This window comes from Amblyomma maculatum, chromosome 6 (genome assembly GCF_055883805.1).
Source record: "Amblyomma maculatum isolate TAMU_Amacu chromosome 6, ASM5588380v1, whole genome shotgun sequence".
Lineage (NCBI taxonomy): Eukaryota > Metazoa > Arthropoda > Arachnida > Ixodida > Ixodidae > Amblyomma > Amblyomma maculatum.
This window is the reverse complement of record NC_139349.1, coordinates 148578984-148593302: the sequence shown is the minus strand read 5'-3', so window position 1 is coordinate 148593302 and position 14319 is coordinate 148578984. Positions and strand designations below refer to the sequence as shown.

The 14319-nt window shown below is 46.1% G+C and overlaps 1 protein-coding gene across 2 annotated transcripts in view; it reads right to left on the bottom strand.

Moving 5' to 3' along the window:
* The window catches only part of Awh (LIM/homeobox protein arrowhead), a 186808-nt gene that overhangs the window by 155487 nt on the left and 17002 nt on the right, over nucleotides 1-14319 (bottom strand). The window contains exon 2 of one of the 2 annotated variants that reach the window (XM_084605749.1): nucleotides 3273-3608. The exons of the other annotated variant lie outside the window; for it this stretch is intronic. Coding sequence (XP_084461875.1) covers nucleotides 3273-3335 — 63 coding nt within the window. The 5' untranslated portion in view covers nucleotides 3336-3608. The remainder of the gene's footprint in view (nucleotides 1-3272; nucleotides 3609-14319) is intronic. 2 annotated transcript variants of the gene reach the window in all.

Below are 14319 nucleotides of genomic sequence, written 5' to 3'. Positions count from 1 at the left end.
AGCCAGCTGTATACATTGGAAGGTTAAAAAACGACCGATCCACTTTTTTCTCCGAGTGACCCTTTTTTATGGAATTTAAAGAAAGCCCTCAAAATGCGACAAAGAATATCTCGTAACCGCGTAGGCTTCGTTCATTTAAAGCGCTTTTCGCAGTGCTGCAGTATGAAACCGCAAAAAAGCGAGCACTTTTTAGATTTTCGCGAATTTTCTTAAAATGCTATATGGGATAATTTGGCAGAAGGAATTGCTTCTGCATTTCCGCAACCCCTCTAGACGGGGAAACACATTTGACCTTAATATGAATAACGAAAATGTATAATTGATCCAAGCCAACTATCTAATAGACCGGAATTAAATATAATATCAAGAGCGCCACACAGCTACATGGCCGACCACTAACAACTGTACAGGGTTGCCTGACATTACGTTTGGAGGCAAGAGCCGCCAACTCGGTCCTTTCCTTTCACATGGCAGTGGGCTACTAACCGCAACAATATCAAAATCATATTGGAAGGGCACAGCGCAAAAAGGCACGGGACGAAATGAAGAAGGCGTAACACGATACCAACTCGATACCAACTCGCCCAATTGTCTATCCTTCTTCAATGCATATCAAAATCAGCTTGCCAGGACCTTTGAATTCAAGATACCACGGTAGCACAAGCTATGAATGAATACTATTCGGCAAACGGCACTAGAAAAAACATGAGTACGTCGGAAAAAAAAAAAAATTAAGGATGGCCGATGGTATATGCAGGTACAAACGTAATAGACTTAAGTATACAATTTTGAGTTTAAAACGAGGTCAAGGCTTTTTTAGGTCAAAAGACCTCTGGTCGCAACGTCAGGGTGCGATAATTGAAGTGAGGAGAACGGGCATGTCACGAGATGGTGTACACGATGCTAATAAAAACTCGTAGCTGAAATATGTGTTTCATCGTACAAAGTGCACCGTTCGAGGCAGCGATTCGTGAGGGTAATCAATAGAGGGCGGAAAGGATTGAGTGCACGTGATGAGGGAATCACAGTAATTGGAAAAGTCCAAGTCGCGCTGTGAACAGTTTCCCGCAATGCCGACCAAATTGCTGCTGCGCTCGCGTCGATCGATGCTTCCCAAATTGCGTCTCGGGAAACCGCGAAGGCGCGTCCTTTGTGGTCCCCAGAGCTATCGTGACGCCACCCGCAGGGCGGAGGCCTTCGGAGAGGGGCTTGCAGTGCGGACCGCCCACTCGGACCGGGGGCACGTGACCCGCGCTCGCTGTATAGAGCGATGCTACAGCGGGCGCCGTTTTGGCATTTTCGAGCGTATAGTCCTGAGTGGAGTCTGGGTCATCATTCAGCATGCTGATGTTTCCGTTGGCGATGTTCTAGTCGTGGAACTTCGCCGCTCCCGCTCACGTCCACGCACGGTAGTTGCTGCGTGCGATGTATCCATGGGTGCGCGCCTTCTCTGGTCGTTCTTGCAGGGCGTCCGTCAGGTCTATCTTTCGGGACCTGGGCGCGGAGTCCGACGGATCACTCAAGGATGGGTGCGAGCTGCAGCGTGACCTTGAACGCGTGCGCCGCAATTTCCGTATAGTTGTTGCGACTAGTACACTGCATCTGCAGCACACTTCTTCGTTGTTAACACTGTTAACAAGCTGTTAAGGAGGCATTATTCACACACGTTCCATTCCGCTACACATATTGCTTGGTTCAGCTGAGCTGACCCCGGCTGGTCGATTTAGTATACGCCTATTATGAGTTCAGAAAGCATCGCAAGGATATGCGGTTTACCCGCCGCTGCTGTTCAGTATACAAGTCCCGGTGGTGTGGAGATGTAGCGGGTTTCCCTGAAGCCCCGAAACGTCCCGCCCTTTTTCGAAATAATGCATCTTAGTATCTTCCCTTCTTGCACAATCATCTGTTCATCGAGCCCATATATGGAACAGTTATATATGAACGCCAAAAGAACGCGCTCAAATAAGACGACACAATGATGTCGTGAAGTATGGTCACACATGAATAGCAGCCAAATATGGCAACGTTCCCCGTTCGACGCCGCATATGCGATATATAAGGCGACGCATCGCTGCGCCGCCTTAAATACATGTTTTCGTGCGGGCGACGGTTTCCCTGTTATCTGGTTCATATTAAAAGAGTGACATATTGCAAGCAAAATAAGTATCGAGAGCGCGCTCTTCTTCAGCCACACATGCAGGACATGCATCGTGATGGCCCCGTTGACAAACTGTCTGAGCACAGAAGGCAGTTACGCCCGCGCTCCAGCCCTAACAGCCGGCAGGCTGCTCCCAAAGGCAAGACGTTTTTGGTCGCGGCCATTGAACACGGGTCAGCAAATTTGTAAGCAGATTCGACTGAGAGCCTCAGTGCGGCACAAAGTTCGCCTGAGCTGCGCAGTCTTAATCTGTTTGCACATACGTTCCAATTATAAGCAAAACTTTATTAAAGCTTGTCCTTTATAAGTGGAAGATATAAAAAAAGTTACACTTCCAACTTAGATACGCGGAACCAGATTGAGAATGTAGTTATGCCGCAAAAAAAAGAAACCCGATGCTAGATTGCAGTCTCAAAATTTGGCATGCGTTTCTTATCGCAAGAACGTTGAAAGCCTTAAAGAAGTATAAACAGTCAATTTCGTTTGGTCTGGGGGTTTAACGTCCCAAAGCGACTCAGGCTATGAGAGACGCCGTAGGGAAGGTCTTCGGAACTTTCGGCCACCTGGGGTTCTTTAACGTCCACTCACACCGGACAACACACGGGCGACGATTGCCTCCATTGAAAAGCGACCGCCGAGGCCGGGATTTGATCCCGCATACTTGGGCACAATATTGTCGAGCGCACTAACGTCTTTGCTACCCTGACGGGCACAGCCACTTTGCGGACATAGAATAACTACGTCTGAAATGAGTTCGGCTATGATGTGTATATATGGATGAAAACAGCTGAAAAGCTGGAAGTGAGCTTCTCGCTGCTTGGAAACCAGGCTTGCTTCTCCGCTCGAGATTGCCGCCTCTTGGAAAACACGTTTGGAATTCATGTGGTTGAAAAGGGGTTCAGTGCATAGCAAGCGGTTACTGCGAAAAAATACGTTCCCCGCTGACTAGGCGCTCGTTTTCCGTTGGAGGAGTTGTCGTTAAACGATCACGCAACTCTACTAGCTCACGCGATCCACGGCCTCGTGGCGCACGGACAATTTGGCGCAGCCGACATCACCGAGGAGGGTTAGGCGACACATCCTTGCGAACTTTCCGTGGCGTAGGGGAGCTCACCTTGATGACGCTCACGGTGACTCGATCGTCGGCGCTGGAGCGCAGTATCCGCTCGGCCAGCATGTCCCGGTCGCCGACGAATCGCGTCGTCGACTGCGCCGTCGCTTCGGCAGGCCTCGCCGGTCGCCTCCCCGGGAGGCGGAGCCGGCGTGGTCTACGCCCGTCAGTGACGCCCACAGGCGGCCGGCGACCCACTGGCAAGCGCCCGCCCAGCGCTTCGATCGTTTTGTGGGATTTCTCGGTCCCTTCTGTGCGGTTTGGATCGTGGCATCGATGGCGCTAATTGGCTGCCACACTCGACCAACTTCCCGGAGGAGCAACGTTTCACACCTAATCCTGCGCTGAAGGGAGGAACGGTCGCTTGACGACGTTGTCGAGCTAGGCACAACGAGCACCCCCCAGAATACTACTTCCTTCTCAATGTTTTCACCAAACGTTTGGTATTGCTTTATTTGACATCACTTCTCGACTTCTATTTATGGTTTCCATAGCTCAGTGGACTCCCCGGTTGCTCATGATGCATATACTTAGAAGTATCCCCACTAGGCTTACAGAGCTGAGTTGAAAACAAGCGTGGCTCCTTATCTAAATATTACCACTGGATTATTCACAGATCTCCAAGCTGACTACCCACAACACAACAGTTCCGAGGTGGTCGAGAGATGAATGCACGTGACGCCAGCTTCTGGCAAGAAAGTGCGTTTGCGTAGCCCCTCGTTTAAAAAGTATGAATTCCTTAAAGAGAAAACAAAACGCGTATATGTCACGCGTTTCTTATTACGATACTTGAGAGAACGGTACTGAGTATGCGATTTTCATGAAACCAGTTTCCCTCCTAAGTAAACTGCGTACCTAGCAACTAGTATACATTATTATTATTATTATTATTATTATTATTATTATTATTATTATTATTATTATTATTATTATTATTATTATTATTATTATTATTATTGTTATTATTAATATTATTATTATTATTATTATTATTATTATTATTATTATTATTATTATTATTATTATTATTATTATTATTAATATTATTATTATTATTATTAACACCTCTGTACAGCGTTTTCCTGATTGTGCCGTTGCGAAGTTTTCTATAGACGTAGGCAGTGAAAGCATGGCGCATCTGAAGCGATGTGAGCTGAAAACGTTTTCTTTTCCATAGTACATAGTAATCATTGCAACTATACACATGTGTCCACGAAGAGAGCTTTTCATCGCGGAAAAATCAAAGTATTCCGCACCACTTCTGCACTCTTGGCATGGGGATCTTTGTGGAAATTCTTCAGCGCTATATAGCTTGCCATTCTGGAATTATCTTTGCTAATGCAAATTGATGACGGCGCGCTGCTATTTGGCCATTTGGAATAACTGTAGAAAGGCTGTAATACCGTTTGTCACATCGTCGTTAAAATTATGAAATCACAGCGCTGAAGGAAGATCGTTTGGAAGACTCGAAGACTTGTGCAGAATCGAACATACTTATCTTGCCAATCCGATTTATCAATAAAGAAAACAAAAACATGATGGGCAGTGATGAGTTGCAACAACCGTCGGTGGCCGATCGTCACAAGAGGCTACCAACATCTGCCGGACATCTCATTAAGGTCCTATACGTCTAAAGCAGAATCCAGACACTCCTGGAAAAAAAGAAAACATGTCCAACAATGGAGTTGCTTTGAAAGCAGGGCTGAACTGAGGTGTTTGGTTTCCCTCGCTGCGATCTGTTAAGCACAATTTTATTGCTGTATTGTCCTTGGGGGCCTATAATGCTTGTTTTATCTTTGCTGTTCTGCTCCTGCAGTATGACTTTGCACATCGCGTAATAAATTCTTCATGCAGCATGCATCACAATTTCGTTGAACCGAAGTGATAATATGAGCTACGGACATTTTATTTATTGTGGTGTTTTGTTGTTATGAATTTTTACCCGTCATTCGATCTTCCCATTTCAACAATACTTTAAAGCTTTGTTCGTAACCGAATAATCCTCAAGGAACTGAACAATTCAGAAAAAGGACCACATGGAACCAAAATTGATGGCGAGGTCCCTGTTATACATAGAGAAACAAGAATATCGAAATATATGTTTCGGTTAATTAGGGAGGATATTTGAGTCCGAACGCTCGTTGGTTCCGAGGCGAGCTCCGGTTTGCCATGAAGGCCGATTGGTCCAGGCGCGGTAGCGAGGGCGTTGTGGTCTTATGACTTAGTGATCTGAAATATATATATATATATATAAACTTAAAGGAGATGACACACGGTAGAAAAACGGTAAACCTAGAGCTTTGGCGTTTAGAGTTTACGGTTTTTCTATCGTGGGTCATCTCATTTACGTTTATGCATGCCCAACCGGAGCCAATCGAGCTTCCACCCCCTCCCTATATATATATATATATATATATATATATATATATATATATATATACCTATATATATATTAGGCCAATTGCAAGGGCCGAGAGGGCCAATTCGCTCATAAGCGTTGATTGTTCACTAAGATATCAGCCCATCTTTGCTTTTCTTTGTACGTAATATATCTGGAATACTTGCTCTGTTATCTTTATAGTCTTCTTTTCGCAGTGCGTCCATTGTCGGGTTTTCGCTATTGTCATTTACCGAGTCGTTTTTATTCCTATCGTGTCGTGGCGTTTTCTTATTTGTCTGTTCTATTATTATGCAGTGTAATTCGGACTACTAGCTATAAATTTTGTAAAAGAAAAAGCTGACTTTGTTGGACTTATTCAAAGAATCTCAATCACAGACCGACACTCGTACTTAGCGGGTTGACCGGCCTAACTTTTAACTGTGTTCTCAAACCTCATATAGAGGGATGACGGGTAACTGTAAATGGGATCCCGCGCCTCTGTTGATCGTAAAAGCGGGGGTTTGTGACATATCGTGTTATTCTTCGGCTCCCTTTTTTTAATCGAGATTTCACCTAAAAAAAGTTGCTTGTGCATTTAGGAAATAAAGTATGCGTGGGAGTGTTCTGCCGTACAATAAATTTAAGTGGCCCTTTAAATATTAAAAGCCCTCTTCCACTGCCTGATTTTTTATTACGTGCCCAAACTGGCAGTTGCAACCTGTGCGAATTTGAATGCATTGGTGCGGGCGCTATTTCTTGCCGTTATGAACTACTGGCCAACTCGAACATGTTCTCCCCGCGAACCAGTGCTCATAGCTGGCGCCGTATAAAGAAATGTATATATACAGGGTGAGACACTATGTGTAGCAGGGCTTCAATCGCCTGCAATACAACATAATATTTTATCAGATGTGTACTGTTCCCTCTGTTTTTGTTATCCTCTCAACGACACGCAGAATAAGTTTTTTTTTTTTGTAGAGGCGCTGCAGAAAAAAAAAAATTCAGGAAGGGGTGCAACCTAACAGCAGTACTTCCCCCCTACGTCCTACAGGTTTAAGCCAATTCAAAAGAGGCCGCACAAAGGCCGACGAAGTTGTCTTTCGTGCTCGACCCGCGAGAAACGACAGGTCCCATATTCGAGTAAGTGTCGGCCCTCGACGGGGTGCGGTGAGTGATACAATCTGCAAGATATGATCTCCGCGTGGACGTCCGATCCGTTCGCTGCTGCGCATGCAAACAGTATACATTGAGCGTGTGGTCGGGGCTTGCCGACTGCCTCCTTTTGGCGCCAGTGCACTTGTGGCTAATGTATTTCGCTTCGTTACTGTATTGAGGCTCAGGTGACCATTGGAGGGGGCACGCGTGAAAAAGGACACGTCGCTTACAAAGCCAGGTTTGGGCGAGTAAAGGAAGTGGTGCGGGTAGTACACAGAATAATCCATTCAGGAAGGTGGTCCCTCTCACGAGTGCGATTTCAATTTCGCTAGGAGACGGCATGCAGTATCGATCGTCTGCTATCAAGCAATGCACGGGTGTTATATCGGCGATGCTGATAAAGAGTCTAGAGACTTGCGCTGTGTTGTGTGTTGTTTTAGATTATACACATAAGCAAGTAAGGAAAGCATGCGTAAACGCAAATTGATAAAAAGTTTTCAACAATTGAACTTCCGCGTATAGAGGAGCAAGCTTGGGCGAGTTTTGACCTCTCTCAATACTATGCGTGAATACACGATGCGACCACTTGTCTGTACTTGAAGCATTGACGTTTCATGAGCATCACGTTTTGCTTGAGGTGGCAGCGATAGTGGGGCGAATGAACCACTTCACTCGCGCGCTCGGAAATTCGAGTGGGCTCAATCCGAGCGCGAACATCATCGGGCAGCGCCGCTGCGCTCGTGATGGCTGCGCGACGGCTCTCGCACCTTCCCGCCGGCATTCTCAGCGGCCGCGGCATTGTCCCGTCCCCGGGTCTCGCCGCAGCCGCCCGACGGGGTCCGGGCAGCACGCGTTTTGCGGATAATAGGCCCCAGGGAGTCACTCCCTTTCAACGCGGACCCCCGGCGCGGGGAGTCGGCCCAGAGCCAACAAGGCAACACATGTACCGCTCGGAGGGCTTTTCATCGGCCTTTTGCGAGCCCTGTGCTACACGTTCCGGTTTCCTGCGGTCATGCACTCCCGAGTGTGGTTCTCTCCGCTTCGAGGATATATGTACTATAGCATCCGCCCCCACCGGAACGACTATTTGGTATTGCTTATTTATTTTTGGGTGCCCTGAGACGCCGAGGTCGTTTCAGAAACAAGTAAGCTCATGCAACAAAGCGAAATCATTTACAGCAGAACATACAGGAAACAACAGAAGCCTGTACATACTGAGGCGTGCATTTAAAGCAGTGGTGTTGAGACAATAAATATACATATATGGTCTGCTTTGGGAGCTAAGGCCCAGTCAGGCGGTCGCCTTTTGCCTTGGCTTCCACTTTCTTGCAGAAAAACAGAAATAAACTGCAACTACAATATATATATATATATATATATATATATATATGTATATATATATATATAGTTTGTTATTGGGTTTTACAGCAAAGCGCGAGAGTGTAGTGAGAGATCTTGGTAATTAAAGAATTAATTAAAGATATTTACCCAATCAATTTTGACATATCTTGGTGTTCAGGGGCACTATTACATTACGAAGTTGATGGCAATCAAGATCAAATATGAGTCACCTTTTAAATTGGTTTTAATCGTGAGCTCAATTATTCAAAAGTAATAAATATCTGTTTAATAGATCGTTGACTTGAAGATAAGAAATATTAGGAAGATTGGATGGGCATGGGAGAGGCCTTTATCCTCCCTTGAGTCCACCTAACGACCCTAACACATGTGCCATTCTTACAGATATTTGGTGCCTTCTATACACATTGCAGTGCTAACTGAACATTAATTGACAGGTTCAGTTTCCCAAGTCCGCCTATCCGGAGCAAGATATTCTTAGCACCCTCGTCTGCATCCACAGTTTCTCCATCAGCAGTTCAGGGACTGCAGGGGCAGGGCAATTGGTTTAATCATGAAACATGTTGGGCTGACCAGGACGCAAAATCCTCTTCTCGGCTCACGGTTGCTGGGGGATCCGGCCTGATATTCTCTATTTTAATCGACAGCCTCTTCTTTTTTTTTTTTTGGTCGGTGAAAAAGTGCAATGGGATCAAAATTCGTAAGGCGCTCCTCCCTTGCACTCAGTTTGGCTGCGCTATATAGCTCCACGACATCGCTACTCTGTATGATATCAGTCATAATATTGTAAATACACAACTCTAATAAGGATAGCAACTGTAAATGTGGTTCTTAACCGCATTTAGTTTAGCCCTTTTTGTATAATGGACGTTGATCGGCCCACTGCAACATAAACCAAATACTGTTTATTTAGTCGTGCATAAGTTAGCGCGCGCGCACGCATGCACGCACACACGCACGCACGCACGCGCGCACACACACACACACACACACACACACACACACACACACACACACACACACACACACACACACACACACACACACACACACACACACACACACACACACACACACACACACACACACACACACACACACACACACACACACACACACACACACATACACACACATATATATATATATATATAGAGAGAGAGAGAGAGAGAGAGAGAGAGAGAGTAGACTACTACCGAACTCGATATTCGCAGGTCGTCGTTTCTGCGTCCACCATGAGCGCGTTCTTTCTCTGCCTAATTTGTGTTTAACTAAATTTCGCACTAAGACAATTACAGTATTAACAGAGGTTTAAGTACGCTTTCCTTGGCCTCGCCGACTTTTCGCTTCTCTCCTTAATATACATATATACGGGGTCCCAACTAACTGAACCAAGGATTAAAAAATAAAAATTTCGAGATAGGCCAGGGTAGGGCCAGTTTCCACACAATCGCCAGCTGCCTTGAGCACCAAAACCATTTTTGCTTTGCAGTTGTTTAACTAGCTAACTATGCTGATTTTTCTAATTGACTAAATATTACCTTTAGACCATAAACGTGAATTGTAAAGTTGGAGCCCACCTTCTGAAGCCCTTATTCCATTAACTGCGATAAAGAAAGCGTCACGTCTATCTTTTTTTCCGTACTAAAAAGAAATCCCCCGAAATACAAATAAAATCACGTGACAAACGCGTTTGAGCTCCGCGATTATGGTGCTTTCGGTCGTGATTTGAGCGAAAGAAATCAGCTGCGACCGTGACACTCGACGGTCCCGTTCCAGCGGCAGGCTGAAATGTTGGCAATGGTTAGAGCGAGCTCGCCGCGCTCGTTGCTACTTGCACAGTCCCGTGCGCCGGCTGGCTGACACGGGCGAAGAAACCATCGCAGGCATATCAGCCTGCTGCTGTAACTAATTTAATTCACTCAAATCAGGACTGAGAGCACTACAATCGTGGCGCGCGAATTGGCTAGTCGCGTGGTTTTGTTTGTATTTCTCGGGCTCCCTTTTGAGCCTGAAAAAACAAAATAAAAACAAAGATACACGTCACGCTTTCTTTATTGCATTTAATGGAATGGGGATTTCAGAAGTTGCCCTCGAACTTTCACATAAATTCACCTAAGCTCTTACCTTAGGTAAATTTTAAAAATTAGCATAATTAACTAAGTAATTGCAAAAGAATGTCTGCGATGCGCGAGGCGGCTGGCAGTTGTATGCAACTGGTTTACCTGGCCTAACTCTAATTTATTTTTTATCCCTTGGTTCAAGTTAGCTTGAACAGTGTCTCCATCAGTAGCTAAGTGACTGCAGTTGCAGGGGTGTATTCATTGGCGAATTCATGAAAGATGTTGGGCCGGCGTACTATACACAAGGACGCCGAATCCTATTCTCAAGGTTGCTGGGGAATCCGGACTGCACGTTTCGACAGTCGTTTTATTTTGGAAACTTGGAAAAAGTGCGGTGGTATGTATGATGTATGTATGTATGTATGTATGTATGTATGTATGTATGTATGTATGTATGTATGTATGTATGTATGTATGTATGTATGTATGTATGTATGTATGTATGTATGTGTGTGTGTATGTATGTATGTATGTATGTATGTATGTATGTATGTATGTATGTATGTATGTATGTATGTATGTATGTATGTATGTATGTATGTATGTATGTATGTATGTATGTATGTATGTATGTATGTATGTATGTATGTATGTATGTATGTATGTATGTATGTATGTATGTATGTATGTATGTATGTATGTATGTATGTATGTATGTATGTATGTATGTATGTATGTATGTGCATGTATGTGTATGTCCCATCCTCGTTGCCACTGTCACATAGCCGCGGCCGATATGGCCACGTTAGAAACTGAACGAAAGTATACGCATGGGAACGTGGAAAGTAAAAAGCCGGAGTTTATTGCAACAGAGAGTGGTTATAAGTAATCCAGAGATAAAGGGAAGGGAGAGGGGACATGGTGTGAGAGAGAGAAAACTTCAAGCTTGCACAGTGTGTAGCCCGCACTATGACACAGCGGCCGATACAGCAAAAGAGTGTAAAGCCAGGGGTACGCGTCATATTTAAGGAAACATTTGACTCGACGTTTCGATCGGACTACCAATCTTCCGACGTCGAGTCAAATAACGTGTTTTCCTTAATGAAGCGTACACCTCGCTTTATACCCTTTTATTATTTAAGCAGTCAAGTGTGCCTGTTACATGTATAAAAATGCCTTTAAGGAAAAGTGTCATGACTATAAAGCCCATTTGGCTCGTCCTTTGAAGCCAGTGCGTACAGCCTTTGTCAAAAATATACAGCCCGAGGGGTTCGCTTTTAAGCGCCCTTACTAAGCCCCTGGAAGTAATACTGGAATATATAGGTAAGCATAGAGAAAAATGGGGACTAGATTTGTCGTCTACTAGATTTCGAACTGTGCAGATGCGTACTGAGCCCAGTTACGGGGCTTAGAAGCAAAACCCTTGGGCTGTATATTTTTGGCAAAGACTGTACCTCACGTGAATTGCAAGGAATACGAGGCGCTCCGATACCGATGGTCCATTTAAGTAGAAATTGGCCGGAATGATGTTGCCGAAATGTACAAACATCCCTTCATGACCAATTTCTTCGAAATGCTTCGTTTACCTTGCCATCGTGGTAAGGCGATATAAGTTCGAGACAGGAATTTTTATACCGAAAATATTTGTTTCCTTTTTATTAAGCTAGCCGTTCATATAATCGGTCGCTCTCGCAGTGAAATGGATTTCAGTTCATGACGGTCAATTCGGCGTTCTCTGAAATCCTTGCAGGGAACATTATGTTTGTAATGTTTTTGTACGTATACCGAATTATCAGTGAGCTCTTGCAAAAAGTTCAGTATTTTATCTTTGCTCACGCCTTTATAATTGTTTTCGGTGGGATTTGATTCTGCACAACTTATATAGGCTAAATGGTTTCCTTTCTGCAGTTATCTTTTGAGCAGGTTAACCATGCGGGCTGCAACTACAGTGATTTAGACTTACTCCCGAGCTGCTTGTTCATCGTCTTGCTGTGTAGTTTTTCTGTTTGTCCCCGTTGCTGTCCATTCTGTTTACTTGGCGCGAGTAAGCGATGTACTATCTGCCGTTTTCGAATTGATGAATAATACATTTTCCTTCGGCAAGAGCAAGCCAAGCAATAATTTTAGCTCTTTTTATACGCCTCCGCCATCATGCATGTCACGAAAATGAAGACAATATATGATCACTCTTACTACTTTTCGTAACGTAAGCACGTCCTCCCGCTGGCACTTCAGCCGCGGTGCCTTCGATCCCAAGTGCAGAAGACCACCGAAGAGATGAGCAGAGTATATGCGGGGCTAGCCTTGCGATATTTACTCATAGTAAACGAGCGCGAAAATACGAACACGACAGGTAAGACAACATGAGACAAGCGCTCACATGAGAGCTTGTAATGAGCAACGGAGTGAACGCGTGTTATCTTACCTGACGTGTTCGTCTTTTCGCGCTTACCACGAGTATTTACCAACTCGCGCAACTTTTCATGTCATTGCGATACTTATACGTGTAAATACCAGCTAGCAGAGTTGAGGCACACACAAGTGACCTTGCGCAGGTACAACGTAACCACCTGCCGCGTAGTCAGAGTTGTAGTCAATTATTGTCACCATGCATTTCGAGCTTAGATCAGTGTTTTGAAAGGCTTTTTTAAGGAAACGTCCTCCTTTCTGTTGACCGGTATCCGACCTGGGCAAGGGTCTCCAAGTACAGCGTCTGACACTCTGCAGACAAGCAGGATGGACATATCTCTCCGTATTGATATCCGGGAGGCGCACAAGGCAATTATGTATATATCTTCACGCTCACCAGACCCATCGTGGTCATCCACGTTGAACAGGAGTGCGACTGCGGTGCAGAAAAGTGGCTTGAGTACATCGGTCACAAGCTGAGCGGGTACCACATTCTTCACAAGCGGTTGATTTAAGGCAAGAACCTCTATACACGTCCTGAGGTATCTTATTGACGGATTCGTGTTACATGAGTGTATATAGGTCCCATTGTTGCTCAGGTCGTCTTTCCCTGATTACCATTAACTTTACGCTGCAGTGGTCCTGTATGAACTCGGCCACAAATCCATGCAACCAGAACTAGATCCCAAAGCGAGCCGTGCTTAGAGAGAGAGAGTACAGCAATCCGACGGTGGGCGCTACCAGGAAGGCTATGCTGCGCATTGTCGGTCCGCATCATACTACGCAGCGCGCTGGCGTTTCTGGGCTCAGAACCGCGTGGCACCGAAACGGCTGTGTGCGACGAAACTGGAGCTATAGTTGTCTGCGTGCTATACTCGCTTTCAGCAGCCACGACAGAACACGAGAGGCAATCCAGGACGACCGACGTGCCTGAGAGGGCGCACTCCTGGCCACGTTTCCCCCTCGCACGCCGGAAGCTGTCCTCGGCGCCTGTATGTGAGCCGGCCGCAGTCTTTCTCTGTGGTCCGCTATCCACACGTCAGCGTGGAACATGTTCCCCGCCGCAGCAACCTTTCCCTTCCATTGCAGCCACAAATCGGCCGCCACAATGGCATTGTGGGCTCCCGCCGGGGCGCGTGCGCAGCCAAGCGTCACCGGCGGCGCTGAGCATGAAGTGGCGCGACCATTGTTGCCACTCTATCATGGCGAGGGAGTCACAAAGTCGACCCGGCTTCCCGCGCCGCTCCTGAAAGGGACGGCTGGCGTGCCCTTGGAGGCGCGTACAAAAATCCTCTTGTCGCGGCAACTTGTTGCCCCACTTGTGTTCGCAACGCGACGGCGCCTACTCGGCCATTTGTTCGTGGCGGCGGCCCGCGCAAACAAACGCGCCGTCGCCCCCCTTGCGGAGGATCATTGTACGAGCCCACGTCAGGGCGTGCGTCGCTCCCACCAGCGGTCATGGCTGAAAAGTGAACACCGCGTCGTCGGTCGAGTATAGAATATCTGGATGAGAGATATTCGAGATCTCTTAAGGCAGAGTTATACTCCATTTTCGAAGCATGGGCGAGCGTTGGTTTGGTTGACGTCGGATACGTCATGTCGGCGACGCTGCACCCTGCAGGCCCAAAACCATCCACTCCGCCCCTTTCGGACCAGTCCGGGCTCGGCGCGCACAGTGAACTAC